Source organism: Eschrichtius robustus, chromosome 12 (genome assembly GCF_028021215.1).
Source record: "Eschrichtius robustus isolate mEscRob2 chromosome 12, mEscRob2.pri, whole genome shotgun sequence".
NCBI lineage: Eukaryota > Metazoa > Chordata > Mammalia > Artiodactyla > Eschrichtiidae > Eschrichtius > Eschrichtius robustus.
This window is the reverse complement of record NC_090835.1, coordinates 84,522,951-84,541,430: the sequence shown is the minus strand read 5'-3', so window position 1 is coordinate 84,541,430 and position 18,480 is coordinate 84,522,951. Positions and strand designations below refer to the sequence as shown.

General features: G+C 58.4%; 1 protein-coding gene across 1 annotated transcript; it reads left to right on the top strand.

Moving 5' to 3' along the window:
- Window positions 1–88: 88 nt before the first annotated feature.
- On the top strand, window positions 89–15,649 carry LOC137773692 (complement C4-A-like). The gene is made up of 41 exons (XM_068558557.1): window positions 89–730; window positions 872–1,070; window positions 1,275–1,467; window positions 1,671–1,741; window positions 1,826–1,914; window positions 2,122–2,204; window positions 2,388–2,484; window positions 2,655–2,760; window positions 2,874–3,006; window positions 4,442–4,557; window positions 4,669–4,839; window positions 4,957–5,139; window positions 5,270–5,455; window positions 5,624–5,782; window positions 6,049–6,175; window positions 6,351–6,425; window positions 6,705–6,902; window positions 6,993–7,104; window positions 7,197–7,267; window positions 7,543–7,682; window positions 7,791–8,000; window positions 8,244–8,295; window positions 8,397–8,486; window positions 8,636–8,845; window positions 9,025–9,100; window positions 9,270–9,426; window positions 9,527–9,640; window positions 9,736–9,907; window positions 10,127–10,359; window positions 10,435–10,602; window positions 10,978–11,037; window positions 11,855–11,948; window positions 12,026–12,212; window positions 12,330–12,420; window positions 12,555–12,629; window positions 14,050–14,152; window positions 14,289–14,378; window positions 14,461–14,559; window positions 14,730–14,813; window positions 15,099–15,231; window positions 15,377–15,649. The coding sequence occupies exons 1-41, from the start codon at window positions 666–668 to the stop codon at window positions 15,516–15,518; spliced, it is 5,214 nt and encodes a 1,737-aa protein (XP_068414658.1). The 5' UTR covers window positions 89–665; the 3' UTR covers window positions 15,519–15,649.
- The last annotated feature ends 2,831 nt before the right edge of the window (window positions 15,650–18,480 follow it).

Here is an 18,480-nt window from a genome sequence, read left to right as displayed (position 1 = left end):
GATGTCTTTTGTTTAATGTGACACGTGTGTTCGGGCACCTCGTTTTGGGGGTAGAGGTAAAGCCAAAGGTGGGCCTGAGCTTTGCCTCATTGTTCAGAGATTAAAAAGGGACACTGAGGTCAATTCCCCCTCTGGGGTGCTGAGGATGTGCCTGATCTCCTAAACTACAGAATTTCTGTTAGAGGCTTACAAAAAGCAAAAACCCAGCGTAGTTCAGTTTTTACGGGGGTTATAGTAAGCGGCAAGTCTCTTAGTACCTTGTTTGGTGGGACCAACAAAGGAGCCACGTGTCTCCAGCCGCTTGCTGAGCCATGTGGGGCCCTCCTGCACCTATGTACGTGTGTATATGCTATATGCATACACACACCCAGATACATGCAGTAGGTGGAGGTGCCCAGGGCATTGGGATGAGAGGGGTTAACAGGCAAGGACTGAGTCTCTGGGCCATGATTTCTTCAGATTCCCTCAGAGACCCAGGTGTCCAGGGTGCCCCCCTCCCAGTACTGGGCCTGGGGCCAGTTGCAATTCTTGGTTGTCACGTGGTTTCCCAGCTTAGCTGGGCCAGGGGAGGGGCAAGGTCCAGAGTCAACTCTGCTCCAAGCCCTAAGTTTACCAGAAAGGAGCAGGCAGACAGACGGGTCTGATCCCTCTTGGGTCCTCCAGCCATGAGGCTCCTCTGGGGGCTGATCTGGGCATCTGGCTTCTTCGCCTTGTCTCTGCAGAAGCCCAGGTCCTGGACACAGGGTGCTGGAGAGCTCGAGCTGGGCCAGGGCTGGCGAGGGGAGAGGAGGCGCATAGGGACCTGATTCAGGGGTGGTGGTGGAGGGGCCTGAGGGGAGGCCGGCCGCTGACCCTCACCTGTTCTTCCCAGGTTGCTCCTGTTTTCTCCTTCTGTGGTTCACCTAGGGGTCCCCCTGTCAGTCGGGGTGCAGCTCCAGGATGCTCCTTCGGGACAGGTAGTGAGAGGATCAGTGTTCCTGAGAAACCCATCCACAGTTCATGAGCTCTGCTCCCCAAAGGTGGATTTCAGCCTCAGCTCCAGCAAAGACTTCATACTCCTCAGCCTCCCGGTAACTGGCCGCCACTGCCTCCTGCTGCTGCCCAGCGCCTCCCCGCTCTCTTCTCCTCTGTCTTCTTGTAAACATCTTTGTCTTTTCACCGGCCCCCCTCCCTTCCCTTCCTCCCACCCCAGTTGTCTTTCCTGTCTCTATCTCAGTCTCTGTCTTTTTCCTTCTGCTCTGTCTCTGACCCACTCCTGCTCCCTCTCCTGACAGACCTCCCTGAAAGGCGCGGAGGACTGTCGCCTCCATCTCCTCCACAGAGCCCCCGAGGTCCAGCTGGTTGCCCAGTCGCCATGGCTAACAAACAGACAGACAAACAGGCAGGGTGTCAACCTGTTCTTCTCCTCTCGCCGGGGACACCTCTTTCTGCAGACTGACCAGCCCGTTTATAACCCTGGCCAGCGGGGTGAGTCTCAGCCCCAGGGCCCTCACCTTTCACTTCTTCCCAGCCCCCTGAGTGAGAAAACCCGAAGGAAGCAGCAGGAAGGCTGCTTTGCAAATATTTGTTCTCTTCCCCATCGCTTCCTGGGAGGGATGGGGGTGCCCAGGACCCCCCATCACTCCCTTGGCCCATGGCCTCCTATTCACCTCCTCGCCCTCCATTTCCAGTTCGATACCGAATCTTTGCTCTGGATCAGAAAATGCGCCCGTCCACTGATACCCTCACGGTCACGGTGGAGGTGAGTCCCTGACCTCTGACCTTCCTGATCGGCGAGGGCTGCTGATCTGACCTCTGACCGTGACCCCTTCTACTCCCATCGCAGAACTCTCGTGGCTTCCGCGTGCGGAAGAAGGAGGTGTATGTCCCCTCCTCCATCTTCCAGGATGACTTTGTGATCCCAGACATCTCAGAGTGAGCTCCCCACTCCTGCAGATCGCCCCCACCTACACCTCCCCAACTCCCACTTCCCCCAGCTGTCTGCCTCCAACACACGGTCCAATCCTGAGCTCCCTGAGCCTCTGGTTCACCCCCGCAGTCCTCTTCCTAGGGACCTGGGTCACTGATTCTCAGTGAGCCTCCTGCACAAGTGGGCTGAGTCCCTCCCTTGTCTGTCCTCAGGCCAGGGACTTGGAAGATCTCAGCCCGATTCTCAGATAGCCTGGATTCCAACAGCAGCACCCAGTTTGAGGTGAAGAAATATGGTGAGAACTGGAGACACGAGGGATAAGCAGCCTCTGTCCTGCAAGGAATAAGGGGTGGGAGGAGAGGAGGGGGGCTTGCAGGGCAGGGGCAGGGCGATGCGGCTGCCACAGCCCAGAGGGGAGGGGAGTTTTAAAGGGTCCTTTCACGAGAGTCTGACCTGCCCTCCATTCGTCCTGGGTCAGTCCTTCCCAACTTTGAGGTGAAGATCATTCCGGAAAAGCCCTACATCCTGACAACGCCTGGCTTTCTTAGTGAAATCCAAGTAGTCATCCAGGCCAGGTAACTCCCCCTCCGGTCCCTCACGCTGGGCCCTGCTCGCAGGGCTCCCCATTCAGTATGAACGTGCTGTGGAGCCCCACTTCCCTCCCTTGCCCCAGGCCTCCTCCCTCTATTCCATTATTTCCTCCAGCCCTCAGCCCAGCCTCCTCCGAATCTCTCTGTGGTGACAGGTACATCTACGGGAAGCCAGTGCAGGGGGTGGCATATGTGCGCTTTGGGCTCCTGGGTGAGGACGGTAAAAAGACTTTCCTTCGGGGGCTGGAGAGTCAGACCAAGGTAGGAAGGAGGGTGGAGGGTGCATGGGGTAGGTGAGGAGAGTGAGGGAGGGTGAGGAGGTGAGGTGGGAGATTCAAGTCTCATTCCCTGTCCTGTCTTCTTCTTTGCCCCAGCTGGTAGATGGCCAGTGCCGAATTTCCCTCCCAAAGGCTGAGTTTCAGGGTGTGCTGGAGAAGCTTAATATTAATATTAACGACCTCCCAGGGCTGCACCTCTATGTTGCAGCAGCGATCATTGAGTCTCCAGGTGAGTGGCTTCCCCTGATTATAACCCCAGACCCTTACCTCTGACCTCTGAGCTGACCCTCTGTTCTCCAGCATCAACACCACCCTTCTTCCCTTCATCTGAGACCCAAAGCCAGGAAAGACCCAGGAGACTATCTCTCTACAACTGATTTCTGGGTGGTTTCTGGGGAAGGGGGAGCTTCCCCCGTCTCAATGTATTTTTTTTCACCCATCCATCTATCCACCCAACCACCCATCCATCCATCATCCATCTATCATCCATCCATCCATCCATCATCCATCCATCCATCCATCCATCCATCCACCCATCCATCCCTCCATCCATCCATCATCCAACCATCCATCCATCCATCATCCAACCATCCATCCATCCATCATCCATCCATCATCCACCCATCCATCCACCCATCCACCCATCCATCCACCCATCCATCCATCCATCCATCCATCCACCCATCCACCCACCCATCCATCCATCCATCCATCCATCCATCCATCCATCCATCCACCCATCCACCCACCCATCCATCCACCCAACCACCCATCCATCCATCATCCATCCATCATCCACCCATCCATCCACCCATCCATCATCCACCCATCCATCCACCCATCCATCCCTCCATCCATTCATCATCCAACCATCCATCCATCCATCATCCAACCATCCATCCATCCATCATCCATCCATCATCCACCCATCCATCCACCCATCCACCCATCCATCCACCCATCCATCCATCCATCCATCCACCCATCCACCCACCCATCCATCCATCCATCCATCCATCCATCCATCCATCCACCCATCCACCCACCCATCCATCCACCCAACCACCCATCCATCCATCATCCATCCATCATCCAACCATCCATCCATCCATCATCCATCCATCATCCACCCATCCATCCACCCATCCACCCATCCATCCACCCATCCATCCATCCATCCATCCATCCATCCACCCATCCACCCACCCATCCATCCATCCATCCATCCATCCACCCATCCACCCACCCATCCATCCACCCAACCACCCATCCATCCATCATCCATCCATCATCCACCCATCCATCCATCATCCATCCATCCACCCATCCATCCCTCCATCCATTCATCATCCAACCATCCATCCATCCATCATCCAACCATCCATCCATCCATCATCCATCCATCATCCACCCATCCATCCACCCATCCATCCACCCATCCATCCATCCATCCAGCCAGCCAGCAGACACATGTTATGCACCATCTGTGTGCTGCGTCCTGTGTTGGCCTCAGCAAACATAGAGATGGATAGGAGGCGGCTTGTGCCCTGAAGAGTTCAGCCTTGTGGGCGGGAAACACTTGAGTGCCAACCCCCGCCCCGGGCTCTCCTTTTCCTCTCTCCCCAGGTCTCTGTCTCCACCTCTGTCCGCCCTATGTCTTGCAGGAGGGGAGTTGGAGGAGGCAGAGCTCACATCCTGGCGTTTCGTGTCATCTCCCTTCTCTTTGGATCTAAGCAAAACCAAGCGACACCTTGTGCCTGGGGCCCCCTTCCTGCTGCAGGTTTCTTCTGGAAGGGGGAGGATGAGCAGTGCGGGGAGGGGGCGGGGGTGGTCAGGAGGGCACAGGGTCTCACTGACTGTGCTCTTCCCATCGCCCCTCCCACCTACCTAGGCCCTGGTCCGTGACATGTCAGGCTCCCCAGCCTCTGGCATTCCTGTCAAAGTTTCTGCTACGTTGTCTTCTGGATCTACTTCTAAAAACTTTCAGCAGAACACAGACGAGAGCGGCCAAGTCGTTGTTCCCATTATTGTCCCTCAGACCACCTCAGAAGTGCAGCTCTTGGTAGGATTCCCCATCAAGGGAGAGGGTGGGCTAGGAGAGAGGGTTCCCAGGCTGGGGGGAGAAGCTGGGTGCCTGGGTCCTTGCCACTGACCCTGCCACCCCTGCCCCTCTTTCCAGGTGTCTGCAGGCTCCCCCTATTCTGCCATAGGCAGGCTCACCGTGAAAGCCCCCCTGTCCAGAAGATCCGGGTTTCTGTCCATTGAGAGGCTGGATCCTCGACCCCCTAAAGTCAGGGACACTCTTAACCTAAACCTGCGAGCCGTGGGCATCAGTGGGAGCTTCTCTCACTTCTACTACATGGTGTGCCTGAGCTGGGTTGTGGAGGAGGACAGGGGCGCAGGAGGGTCTCAGGCAGGAAAGAACCCTTGGCGTGGGGTAGCGGTTTCAGGGCTGAGGATGTGCAGTGAAGAAGACACTGCTCTCGCCCCAGATCCTATCCCGGGGCCAGATCGTGTCTGTACATCGAGAGCCCAGGAGGGACCTGACCTCTGTCTCCGTGTTTGTGGACCATCACCTGGCGCCCTCCTTCCACTTTGTGGCCTTCTACTATCATGAGGGTGTCCCAGTGGCCAACTCCCTGCGAGTGGACGTCCAGGCTGGGGGCTGTGAGGGCAAGGTAACTGGCATCAGGAGAGAGGGTGTGTGTATATGCTAGGGGGGTTAAGAGAGAAGGAAGACAGGGTGATTGCAAACAGGGCGTGGATTTAGTTTGGGGTACACTGAAGTTGCACGAGACCGAAAGATGTTCTTCCCACTCTGCCCCCCCACCTCCTGCCTCTGCCAGCTGGAGCTGAACGTGGATGGTAGCAAGGAGTATCGTCCTGGGGACACTGTAAAGCTCAACCTGCAAACAGATTCTCCAGCCCTGGTGGCCCTGGGAGCTGTGGACACGGCTCTGTATGCTGTGGGTGGCAAGTCCCACAAACCCCTCGACATGGTCAAGGTTTGTCAAGCCCCTCTCCCTAATCCTCCCTCCCCTCCATGGCTCACCCTCCTGCTGCCCTGAGCCCTGGGCCCTGGGCCAGCAGGTCGATCTCACTCATGGACTCCTCCCAGTCCCCCCTGAAGCCTTGGCCCCCGTGGCCTCTGTCTCTCCACTCTCTGTGTCTCTCGTACTTGTCCGTACCCTGCCCTCTCACCTGCAGCTGAGTGGCCAATCGTGCCCACAGCTACTCTTGTCTCTGCCACATCTCTGCCTTTTCTCGCCAGGTCTTCGAAGCTATGAACAGCTATGACCTTGGCTGTGGTCCTGGGGGTGGGGACAGTGCCCTTCAGACGTTCGAGGCAGCTGGTCTGGCCTTTTCTGATGGAGACCAACTGACCCCAGTCAGAAAGAGTGAGAACAGAGGAGGAAGGGGAGCGGGTGGTGGGAAGATGAAGAAGAAGGAGGGGCCTGAGGGGGTAAGACAGGAAGAGGAGGGGTGGGAAGGGCTGGGCCGGGAGAGGGGAACAAGGAGGGGAGGTGGGAGGCCCTGCACCCCACACCTGGCTGCAGTCCTGCTCTCCACCAGGTCTGAGATGTCCCAAGGAGAGAAAGGCCCGGAAAAAGAGAAACGTGAACTTCCAAAAGGCGATTAATGAGAAGCGTGAGTTGTGGGTGCCTGTGAAGCTCTCCCCTTGGGCCCAAGGGTCAGGATGCGGGTCTGCCTTTTGGCTCCTCTGCTCCTGAGAGAGCCAGGATATGGTGTCGGGGCCAGAGATCCAAGTTCTGGGGTTGAAGGTGGGTGGGCCGGAGGCTCTCTCCTTTGGCCTCTCTTGAGTTCCCAGTCTCTCGGAGTGAGTCCTTGTGTATGTAGAGGTCAGGCTGGGCGAAGAGGTGTGTCTCGTTTTTGTTTCCTTGTGCCCACCCTCACCTGGCCCTGCAGTGGGCCAGTACGCTTCCCCCACAGCCAAGCGCTGCTGCCAGGACGGGCTGACACGGCTGCCCATGGCGCGCACCTGTGAGCAGCGGGTGGCCCGCGTGCAGCAGCCGGCCTGCCGGGAGCCCTTCCTGTCCTGCTGCCAGCTTGCTGAGGCCCTGCGCAAGAAGGCCCGGGCCAGGGGCCAGGTGGGCCTTGCTCGAGGTGAGGGGCTGAGTGGGGCCGGGGGGCTGGCAGGGGCACCTGGAGGGGCAGAGCGGCCCCCTCCTCATCGCCCTCCACTGTGCTCCCTAGCCATGGAGCTCCTGCAGGAGGAGGACCTGATCGATGAGGATGACATCCCCGTGCGCAGCTTCTTCCCTGAGAACTGGCTTTGGAAAGTGGAAGCAGTGGACCGCTTCTCCCAGTGAGGGCATGTGGTGGGCCTGGCCTTGTCTCTGGGCTGTGTCTGGGGCAGCTCAGCGTGTGACAGGGCTTCTCACCTTTCCCACCACGCAGATTGAGACAGCTGCTCCCGGACTCTCTGACCACGTGGGAAATCCATGGCGTGAGCCTGTCCAAAAGCACAGGTGCGGTCACCCTGCCTGGGCCTATGGCCTCCCTCTTCCGTGCCCCCTTGACCCAGGCTCCCTGCTTAGTCCTTTGCTCTTAGTACAGGAAGGAGGAGCAGAGACCTGGAGAAGTCTGCACCCCATGTGCCGGGGCTGCGAGGCCAGAGAGCAGGGGCGGGCGGGGGTGGGGTGAGGGGGCCGGGGGGAGCTGGGGCAGCTCCTGGCCCTCACTCCTGGGATCCCGCGGCTGGGATGCCCCCAGGCCTCTCATATGTGCCCCCTCTCTCCATCAGGCTTGTGTGTGGCCACCCCGGCCCGGCTCCGAGTGTTCCGTGAATTCCACATGCACCTCCGCCTGCCCGTCTCCGTCCGCCGCTTTGAGCAGCTCGAGCTGCGGCCTGTCCTCTACAACTACCTGGATACAGATATGACCGTGAGGCCCCTCGGGGGCTGAGCACACGGTGTTGGTGGAGGTGGGCCTGGGGCAGGGGAAGGGTGGGGAGCCTAACTGGGCTGGCCCTTCCTGTCTTCCTGCCCCCAGGTGAGCGTCCACGTGTCCCCAGTGGAGGGGCTGTGCTTGGCTGGGGGTGGAGGGCTCGCCCAGCAGGTGCTGGTCCCTGCGGGCTCTGCCCGGCCCGTTGGCTTCTCTGTGGTGCCCATAGCGGCCGCTGCTGTGTCCCTGAAAGTGGTGGCTCGAGGATCTTCGGATTTCCCTGTGGGGGACGCAGTATCTAAGGTCCTACAAATTGAGGTGAATGGAACACCCCTGATCCAGGTCCCCGGGCTCCCAGATTTATCCCCCACTCTGGCACCCTCCCTGCTGGCCAGGCCAGAGGCTCAACGCCCAAACCCAATGCTTTGGTCTGTTTGCACCTTCTACAATTCTGATCCAACTCGGCCCCTGAAGTTCAAACTCTAAGTCCTGAGAGTCTGCACTGGAAGGGGCAGGCTGTAGCCTGTGTGATCTCTCACAGCTATGTTTCCCCCGAGACAGAATGAAGGGGCCATTCACAGGGAGGAGATGGTCTATGAACTCAACCCCCTGGGTGAGTGACACCCACGCCCAGCCATCAGTGTCCTAAGGGAGTTGTAGGGGGCAGGGGATATGGACAGCAGGACAGACTGCCAACTTCCCTCATCTCCCCAGACCCCCGAGGCCGGACCTTGGAAATTCCTGGCGTCTCTGATCCCAATATTATCCCTGATGGAGATTTCAGGAGCTTTGTTAGAGTCACAGGTGGGAGTGTCCTCCAATCCCTTTCCAGTGGCCACCCTTGGATTCATGTGAAACCTGTGGACCCCTGTTTGATCCCATGACTCCATGACCCTCTGACCCTGGGCCCCCAGACCTGCTCACTGATCCTTAACCCTCTCCCTCCCTTACAGCCTCAGATCCATTGGACACTTTGGGCTCTGAGGGGGCCTTGTCACCGGGAGGCTTGGCCTCCCTCCTGAGGCTTCCCCAGGGCTGCGGGGAACAAACCATGGTCCTCTTGGCTCCAACACTGGCTGCTTCCCGCTACCTGGACAAGACAGAGCAGTGGAGCATGCTGCCCCCTGAGATGAAGGACCACGCAGTGGATCTGATCCAGAAAGGTTCTGGGTGCAGCGGCAAGCAGGAATGGGGGCCAGGAGAGGGCGATTAATGGAAGATGGGCAGCCTAGGTGGCTAGAGTGGGGAAGGGAGGGGCTACCCAGTGGAAATGGGGAGCGTGGCTTCGGCACAAGTAGCGGGAGAGTCAGTGTCACCTCAGCAGCTGCCTCTCCTCTCCAAGGCTACACGCGGATCCAGGAGTTTCGAAAACCAGATGGTTCCTATGGGGCTTGGTTAAAGCGGGACAGCAGCACCTGGTGAGGTTGGGAGAGAGGTTCTGGGTGTCTGAGAGGGGCCAGGGCTGGTGGGGGCAGAGGTAGGTACTATGGGGGGGGGATAGGTAAATAACCAGGTGCCTGGGGGAGCGGGGCCATGTCCCCTACAGGGACCAGTCCCTATTCCTAGCCCTCCCTTCCTCCCCTCTAGGCTCACGGCCTTTGTGCTGAAGGTCCTGAGTTTGGCCCAGGAACAGGTGGGCGGCTCACCTGAAAAGCTGCAGGAGACGGCCAAGTGGCTGCTATTGCAGCAGCTGGCTGATGGGTCATTCCACGACCCCCATCCAGTTATACACAGGGGCATGCAGGTACAGGGCTGGGAGGCTGGGCCACGGAGCACGGGAGGGAAGGCGCTCACTGCCCCTCCCCCTCCTGGTTGACGTCTCCTTTTCTCCCCCCTTCAACCAGGGTGGCTTAGTGGGAAGTGACGAGACTGTGGCGCTCACAGCTTTTGTGGTCATCGCCCTTCATCACGGGCTGGCTGTCTTCCCGGACGACAATTCAGAGCAGTTGGAGAAAGTGGTAAGGCCCCCAACGTGTGTGCCCTTTGCTGATCCCCTTTCTCCTCAGGAACCCAGGTGTCCAGGCCGCAGACCTTCCTCCCCACTTTCTTCTAGGAAAACTCCATCTCAAGCGCAAACACCTTCTTGGGGGCAAAAGTAAGTTCTGGGCTCCTGGGGTCCCACGCAGCCGCCATCACGGCCTACGCCCTGTCGCTGACTGAGGCCCCTGAGGACCTGCGGGATGTTGCCCACAACAACCTCATGGCCATGGCCCAGGAGACTGGCGGTGAGGGGGCCTTGGCAGTGAGCCTGGGGCTCGGAGAACCTTGAGACCCCTGAGTGTGTCCAAAGGGAGAAACTGAATGAGTGAAGACGCCCGGAGGGAATCGGAGCATAAGCAGGGATGGCTGGGGTAGAATCAGGCGAGCCTGATGGGGGGAGCGTCAAAGGGCCAGGCAACTAACATCCTCCCCCTGTTCACCTGTGGGTCTCCTTTCACTCCCAGATAACCTGTACTGGGGCTCAGTCACCAGTTCTCAGAGCAATGTCCTGTCACCCACCCTGGCTCCTCAAAGCCCTGCAGACCCCGTGCCCCAGGCCCCGGCCCTGTGGATTGAAACCACAGCCTACGGCCTGCTACACCTGCTGCTTCGGGAGGGCAAGGGCGAGTTGGCCGACCAGGCGGCATCCTGGCTCACCCTCCAGGGCAGCTTCCAAGGCGGATTCCGCAGCACCCAGGTAGGGGCTGCCCTGGGGCTCTGGGGGTGGGTGGTCCTGAGACCAAGTGCCTGAGTCCTGGCCCGTCCTCCCCAGGACACGGTGATGGCCCTGGACGCCCTGTCTGCGTACTGGATCGCGTCCCACACCACCGAGGAGAAGGGCCTCAACGTGACCCTCAACTCCATGGGCCGCAGTGGACTCAAGTCCCACGTGCTGCAGCTGACCAACCACCAAGTTCAGGGGCTGGAGGAGGAGCTGCAGGTGAACCACTCCCTCACCTGGATTGCCAGGACACCTGCGCCTACCTCGGCCAGATCAGAAGCCATCCCCTGTCCCCCACCCCTGCAGAATCCCCACGGCACCTCTTTCTGATATCTTTGTGGGAAGACTTACTGGCTCTGCTACCTGTAGAAAGTCACCTAGCCTCTGCGCTTCATTTTTCTGATCCGAAAATGAAACATGCAGAGTCTACCCAACAGGGGTTTTTAGGAGATGGCAGTGAGATAATGCAGGTGAAGGTCAAACTTTGTGGAAAAGCGAGCTGGGGAGAGGAGGTGGGGTTGTTTTTAGGGAGGAGATAAGTTGGAACAACAGGGTGCCATTCTGACATCTCTTTCCCTTTTCTGTTTCCAAAAGTTTTCCTTGGGCAGCAAGATTAATGTGAAGGTGGGAGGAAACAGCAAAGGAACCTTGAAGGTGAGAGCTGGCAGCACTGGCCGCCCGGGCCCAGCAGGGTGAAGCTGGGCTGTTCAGTGGGAGACCTACCGGCAGACCTCACGGCTGGGGAAGGAGGAAGAGACACCTGGGCTGGCGTTCCCTGTGCTCCGTCCTGGGCATGTCCCTCTAACTCTGGTCTCCACCCTCTCTGGGTGCCTGTCGTCGCCTTCACCCCCTCAGTGCTGATGCTTGAACACCTGATGCCTCAGCCCAAGCCTCTCCCCTGAGCTCTGGGCCCCTGTGTCCCACAGCACCTCACACATGGTTGTGCCCCAAACTCCTTCTTCCTCCTGGGGTCCCTTCCCTGCAGGAGCCCAGCTGCCACTCTGGGGGCCATCTTAGTGCCCCCGCCATCCCGAGCCCCTCCTTATGACCCCACTAGCTCCTCCTCTGCTTTCACCCCAGCCCTGCCCACCTCCCCAGCCAGCCAGATCCACCCGTCTACACAGGTCCCCCGGCCTTGAATGTGCTTCCCCTGCTTCTTGTCCCACGTGACAAACTCATCCTCCTCCTTCAAGCCTCGGTCGGAAGCCTTTCCTGAAGTTTCCATTCCAGCCTCCTCTGTGCACCACATACCGTGCTCACCCCCAGGCCAGGTCCCCGCTCCCCACTCTGTCTCACCGTCTAACCCAACACCTGGGCCCACTCGTATTTCTGGACTGGTCTGGGATGGGGATGAGAAGGGGCTGAGGGCCTCAAATCCCTTAGCCCAGGGAGGTGCCCTTCGGTGTGGCTGTGGAGAGAGGTCTGTGGCCCCAGCTGTCCCGTGTCCTCCCCCCACCCCTTGCTGAGCCAGGTCCTTCATACCTACAATGTCATGGACATGAAGAACACGACCTGCCAGGATCTTCAGATTGAAGTGACGGTCGTGGGCCACGTGGAGTACACAAGTGAGTGTCGGGGTCAGAGGCCGTGGGTCCCTGAGGGGCCGGTGCCAGGCCTGAGCCACAGTGCTGTCCCCGCGCAGTGGAAGCAAATGAGGACTACGAGGACTATGAGTACGCGGACCTTCCAGCCAGGGATGAGCCGGGGGCCCGTTCCCAGCCCGTGACGCCCCTGCAGCTCTTCGATGGACGGAGGAGCCGCCGCAGGAGGGAGGCCCCCAAGGTGGCTGAAGAGCAGGAATCCAGGGTGCAGTACACCGTGTGCATCTGGTGAGCTCTGGGGGCCGCACTGGGCGAGTGCGGTGCTGTGGGCTGGCCCAAGGCTGGGGCCGGGTGTCTGCAGCCCGACACAGGGCGACCCGGACGACAGGGCATGTGTCTCCACAGGCGGAATGGCAAGGTGGGGCTGTCGGGCATGGCCATTGCAGACATCACCCTCCTGAGTGGATTCCACGCCCTGCGGGCGGACCTGGAGAAGGTGTGGCCAGACACCCAGAGGCGCCTGTGCCCTCAGGAGCCCCGCCCCGTCCCCGCAGCACCCCGGCTGCTGAGCCCCCTCAGTGCAGGGGGGCCCAGGGCTACCTCCCTGTGACCAGCTCCCCTTCCCCACAGTTGACCTCCCTCTCTGACCGTTACGTGAGTCACTTTGAGACCGAGGGGCCCCACGTCGTGCTGTACTTCGACTCGGTGAGCAAGGAGGGTGACAGAGGGGGGCACATACGGCACCGGGTTTTCTGAGCTTGCGTTAAGAGGTTTCCCAGGAGGCAGCTGTATCAGCGTCTAGTGCGCTTAGAGAGAACTTGCGATGTGAGCAGGGAGACAGGACAGGCGTGGGCCAGAGCAGAGGCCGGGGAGGCTCCCTGCTGCCTGTCGGCGGGCAGGGGCTGAGCCCCCTGTGGCTTGGGGGCCAGTGCCAGTGCTTGGGGCTGAGCCTTTTGTAAAGCTGAACTTATTCAACTTGAGGGGCTGCTTTTGTTTTTTTGTGGTTGTTGTCTCCCTTCCCGGTTTTTGTGTTTGCTTGTTTTGTTTTTGATATTAAAGTGTATTCTGTTTTTTAAAATGATGGTGGTCCTAGATGAGTTGTTTTTGTTTTTCCACGGCCTTATTTGGCTAACACAAAGTTATCAACCCTCTGACGGCCCTCAAAAATTTTTTTTGAACATTTACTGTAACGTCTTGGAGAAAATGTGAAAAAGGCGTGTTAATGCTGTGATACCATTAGCCAAGTGTTTGTGGGTCAGGGGAGACCCTCCCTGCCCTGTGTGTGCAGAGGGGACAGACCCTATCGGCTTGAGAAGCCAGGCAGAGGAGTCTGGTTGAACACAATGGAAAATGAGGAACCAGGAGGATTTCAAGTCAGGGAGCTGACCATGCAGCTTAGGAGGGAAACCCGCGGGATACCAGGCTGGACTGGACCAGTGTGGGCATGAAGAGAGGGGTCTGGGCCTGGACATGAACGGCTGGGCCGCGGAGGACGGGCGGAGTGGTAGCACCTGCTGTCAGGTTATGGCAGATAAGGCAGGCCTCAGTTGTATCAGTGAAGGGAGGCTGTCAAGAGGGTGAGTGGGTTTGGAGGGCAGGCAGAGGGAATTTGGAGAATTTAATACATCCTGCAAAAATCCCAATGCAAGAGCAAGGCTGAAAGTTTGGTTCGGGATTCGCCAGTCTGAAGGGTTTTGGGGGAGAGCCAGGGAGTGGCGAGGCCTCCAAAGGGGAGCGCAGAGGAGGGGAAGGGCCAGGGCTGGGGACTGTGCTTCTGGCAGGGAGGGAGAGGGGCGTCCGAAGTGACCAGGTCAGAATCAGGGCTGGTCCGGAAGCTAACCCCGAGCTTAGGGAGCGTTTCATGGAGAATGTGTCCATGATGTGAGACTCTGCAGAGGGGCCCAGGGCTCCGGAGACTGGGATGAGGTCACCACGTGGGCAGTGAAGTCACCAGAGACCTTGGGGAGCAGTTTTTAGAAATCCGGAGGCCGGAAGGTAACAAAATGTGAAGGACACTGACGATAAGATCAACCGGAACTGAACAGGCCAAGGAAATACATCAGAGCAGCCTGCAGGGCCCAGAGGTGGGTGCCTGACCTCTCCCCCCTCCCCCCGCCCATGCCAGGTCCCCATGTCCCGGGAGTGCGTGGGCTTCGGAGCTGTGCAGGACGTGGCCGTGGGGCTGGTGCAGCCAGCCAGCGCCATCCTGTATGACTACTACAACCCTGGTGAGCACACCGGGGACACTCGGGAGGTTTGGGATAGGTGGCAGGGAAGGGTGGCAGGGAAGTCCTGCGGCTCCGTGGGACTGGAGAGCAGAGAGGGGGGCCTGCGCCCTAACGCCCCGGTCTGCTTTTTCTCCAGAGCACAAATGTTCTGTGTTTTACGGGGCACCAACTAAGAGCAAACTGTTGTCCACTTTGTGCTCCGGTGACGTCTGCCAGTGTGCTGAGGGTGAGACCCAGGGCCCAGGGGCAGGGGTGGGAGGACGGCGTGGTTGGGGGCTGCACTCACTCATCTGGGCCCCTGACTTCAGGGAAGTGCCCTCGACAGCGCCGGGCCCTGGAGCAGGGGCGGCAGGACATGGATGGTTACAGGATGAAGTTCGCCTGCTACTTCCCCCGAGTGGACTACGGTCAGTCTCCCCGCCTGGGCCCCGGCCCTGACCCTGACCCACCCTCAGGGTCTCTGTGGTTGTGCGTGCTCCTCTCAGGCCCATGGGCAGCCTTTTTGCTCTGCACTGACTTACAGCCCTCTCAGCCTCGGGCTAACTAACCTTCCCTCCCTTCTCCTAAACCCCCATAGGCTTCCAGGTTAAGGTTCTCCGAGAAGACAGCAGAGCTGCTTTCCGCCTCTTTGAGACCAGTATCACCCAAGTCCTGCACTTCAGTAAGAAGGAGACAGATAAGTGGGCAGGGCTGGAGGGATACGGAAGAGCTGAGCTCTGGCTTTGGGGCCTTCGCGCCTGGAATAGTGAGAATTCAGTCATTCTGAGCTCAAATCCCCTCAGCCTCTTAGAAGATCTGGGCTTGTCCATAAACAGGAAAGCAGTCGCACCTCCCCATTGGGAGAGGTGAGGGTCAAATGAGAGGCTCGGCGCAAAGCCCTTGGCCCCAGTGCTGTCCAACCCCTTCTCTTCCCCTCTGACAACTCTTGTGGACGCTTTCCCCTCAGCCAAGGATACCAAGGCCACTGCTGGTCAGACCAGAAACTTCCTGGTTCGAGCCTCTTGCCGCCTTCACTTGGAACCTGGGAAAAAATATCTGATCATGGGTCTGGACGGGACCACCCATGACCTCAATGGAGAGTGAGTTCGCTGGGCCCCTCGGTCTCTTGCTCTCCTCACACCTCACGAGGGAACTGATCCCCTGTCCCCTCAGAAGCCAGGTGCCTCGGGCTCTTCCGCCTGACCATCCTCTTGACCCCTGCTGCCTGCCCCTTTGCCCCTGCAGCCCCCAGTACCTGCTGGACTCGAACAGCTGGATCGAGGAGATGCCCTCGGAGCGCCTGTGCCAGAGCACCCGCCAGCGGGCAGCCTGCGCCCAGCTCAGCAGCTTCTTCCAGGAGTACGGCACGCAGGGCTGCCAGGTGTAAGGGCTGCTCTCCCATCTTCCCCGGAGGAGCCGGAGCCAGGGAAGGATCACGCCTGGATCACTGCCGTGCCCGGCCCCCCACACACAGCCCCAGGCAGCGCCAGGGACTCAATAAAGGCCTTTGGCAGCAAAGTGTCAGTGTGTAGCTCCAGGACTGAGGCCAGCGCCCCCACTGCCCCTTCCAGGGTCTGGGGGGCCCAGGCCAGGGTTTGTATGATCTTAGGCTCTCAGAGCCTGGGTGACCCTTGCAGTGTCCAGCTCTGCGTGAATCTCCCCCTCCCCCAGATGACCCCCTGGGAGCTCAGTCCCTCATAGTGACCGCCCCCGGCAGATCACCCTGCACTCCGAGGATCCAGTGTCCACACCAAAGCCTCCCTTTCACTGTGCCTGCAGGGCACTCCCCGCGCCCATGCAGCCCGTCACTGTGGCCTCAGGTGGGGCTGGTGCTCAGCCAGCACCTCAGCTCTTCTGCTTCGTGAGCAGCTATCCAGCTACATGTCTCCCACTCTGTCCTCATGCAGCTGGCAGTTCTGGGGTCTTGCTTTTAGCTGAGACCTGGTCTGTTGAAAGCCCGTTTGACACTTGATCCCTTTATCAGCGGTATTAGGTAACTTTCCCAGAATTGTGCAATCCTCACATCTGATGATGTCTTCATCAAAAGGCCGACTGCTGTTCTACTGGGGTCAACCCTCCCCACCCGCCTGCCTAGCTCTCCCCCTTTGGCAGCACCCCTTGGGTCTGCAGGGCTGACCTAGAAATTCATCTAGAGAAATTTGCTGAGATCAGTTTTGATGAAAACTGAGACAGGTCAGCAGCCTGCCATTCAATCATTCAACAGAAATCTGTGGAACTCTCACTCCGTGCCATGCCCTGTGCCAGGCCCCCATCCTCTGTGAAAGGTGTGAAGACGGGGAGCTACATGGTCCTGTGGGGCACATAGTTTGGGCATCTGACCCAGTCTGGGGGAATGTGAGAAGTGGGCAGGGGAGGCTTCCTGGAGGAGGTGACATCTAAGTGGGATTCTGAAGGCTGAGGAGTCAAGCAAAGACAGTAGGGGTAGATGAGGGTGTTTGAGGTAGAAGAAAGCATATAAAAGACCCAGAGGCTGGCGGCAGGACAGACCACATTCGGGGGCACTGCATGTCATTCATCATGTCTGGAATTCGGATTTGGAGGTGGTGTGGAAAAGATGGGGCTGGCAAGGTAAATGGTGTCAGTTTACGAAGGGACATTCACAGGCATGCCAGCATTCCAGGTCACTCTCCTTTTGAATGGATCCCCTCCTGTTCCATGCAACTTTGAGAAGTTCTGACCTTCCCCAGTATTTCAGAGGCTTCCGAGGGCTATTGTCTACATGCCCTGGTCGTTGCCCATCAGATCTCTCCCAAAAGCTGGTCAGCATGGTGGTGGCATAAACCCACCTATGAGAGCCAGAGAGTCAGCTATAGTTGTCAACTGTGAGGAAGGTGCCAGCTGTTGCTGTCCAATCCCAGAAGTCCCATGTTTTCTCCTTCCCAGTCCTGGGCATGGATCCAGGCTGAGCCTGAGCCTCTTCCATCAGGACCCCATCAGAAGTTAACTCTTCAAGCTAGTGGGTAGCACAGCTGGAATCTCGACTCAGGCTCTCTGGCAGCACAGCCTTGCTCTGGTTAAAGCTCTGAGGTTGGTTCACAGAGCCAAGGATGGGGAATTGGGGGAGGCGTGGACCTCAGGTCATCTGCCAGCCCTCACCCCATCCCCTAGGTGCCCCAACCTCTCACGGAGCCCTGCCTCCCCTCCTTAGCATGACCTCTCCTAAGCCCCTCAACTGCCTCCTCACCCATAAAAGTGGCCCCTGATAGCCCTACTTGGTCCACTAGGACCCCACCCCTTGTGGCAACAGCTCCCAGAATAGGGCTGGACCCCTGATCCCAGCTGTGGCTATCAAGTTCCTTCCTGCGGACTTTGGAATCTATGGGGGGCATGTTCAATCATGCCGGGAAACCCCACTTGCCCTGGGGCTAAACCTGTAATCTGTGGACCCTAACCCGGAAGGCAGTCCTGTTCTGCCTGCACCTGGGAGCACAGTCAGCTTGACTTCAGAGTGGGAGGAGACAGCAGACTAAGAGGACGGAGGAACGAAGAGTGAGGAAGCAGTCCCGTCTCTAGGGCTTCTTTGTTCCCTATCCCTGGCCTTCCAAGGCCAGCGAGGTCCCTTCTACTTTCCTGCTCTTGGGTTCCGTGAGATACCCCTGTATTTGTATAACAATTCTTAATTTTGGCTCAAGCCAGCTCAAGTGGGTCTCTTTTCCTTGCAACCAAAGAGCATCAGGTACATGGTAAGAGCTCCAAATTAAGGGACCATTTACTCCTTCATCTTCAACTTTTGAGAGTGAAATGAGGCGCTGTTAGTGATTACACTGGGACTACAGGTATAAACTGGGATAACGCAGGCAAACCAGGACATCCGGTTCCCCTACCTGTAAGTGAAAAGAAAAACACACAGACCACTTTCATCTCCTTTTGTTCTTCAGGCAATCTGGGAGGGCGTATTAAGCAGGGGTTGTCACTTTTCTCTCCGAGACAAACTCCGTGGCAGTAAGCTGGTCTGAGGTGGCAGGGTTGGGGGGTGCGGTGGGGATCGGGAGAGGGCTCAGGCCCAAGAGTGGACATGTTTTCTTTCTTGCGTGGTTGATGTGGAGGCAGAAAGCTGGTTCTGGCTGTTGAAGAAGGTCAGGGCTGTGTTTCCCTTCCTTTCTTCTTGATAGATGAATGGGAAAAGGCCTGCTCTTTGATATGTGGATTTTCGAAGGCCAAGAGGGCTGGTGCCATTCCAGGAATATACTATTTTGTGGGCGGGACAGTGGGCAAGGACCTGAGGGAAGGGGTCAAGGGAGGCCTCAGAACAGCCCAAGTAGCCAGATGGCTGGAGGTCTCAAGAGCTCTAAGCGGCCAGGCTTGGGCCCCTGCCTGCGTCTCCAGCC

Bases quoted from the DNA above. Each gene is read 5' to 3' on its own strand.
- LOC137773692 (XM_068558557.1), top strand. From the start codon at position 666: ATGAGGCTCCTCTGGGGGCTGATCTGGGCATCTGGCTTCTTCGCCTTG. The intron at 3,007-4,441 runs GTGAGTGGCTTC...TATGTCTTGCAG, and splicing joins AGCGATCATTGAGTCTCCAG to GAGGGGAGTTGGAGGAGGCA. The intron at 9,427-9,526 runs GTACAGGGCTGG...CCCTTCAACCAG, and splicing joins TTATACACAGGGGCATGCAG to GGTGGCTTAGTGGGAAGTGA.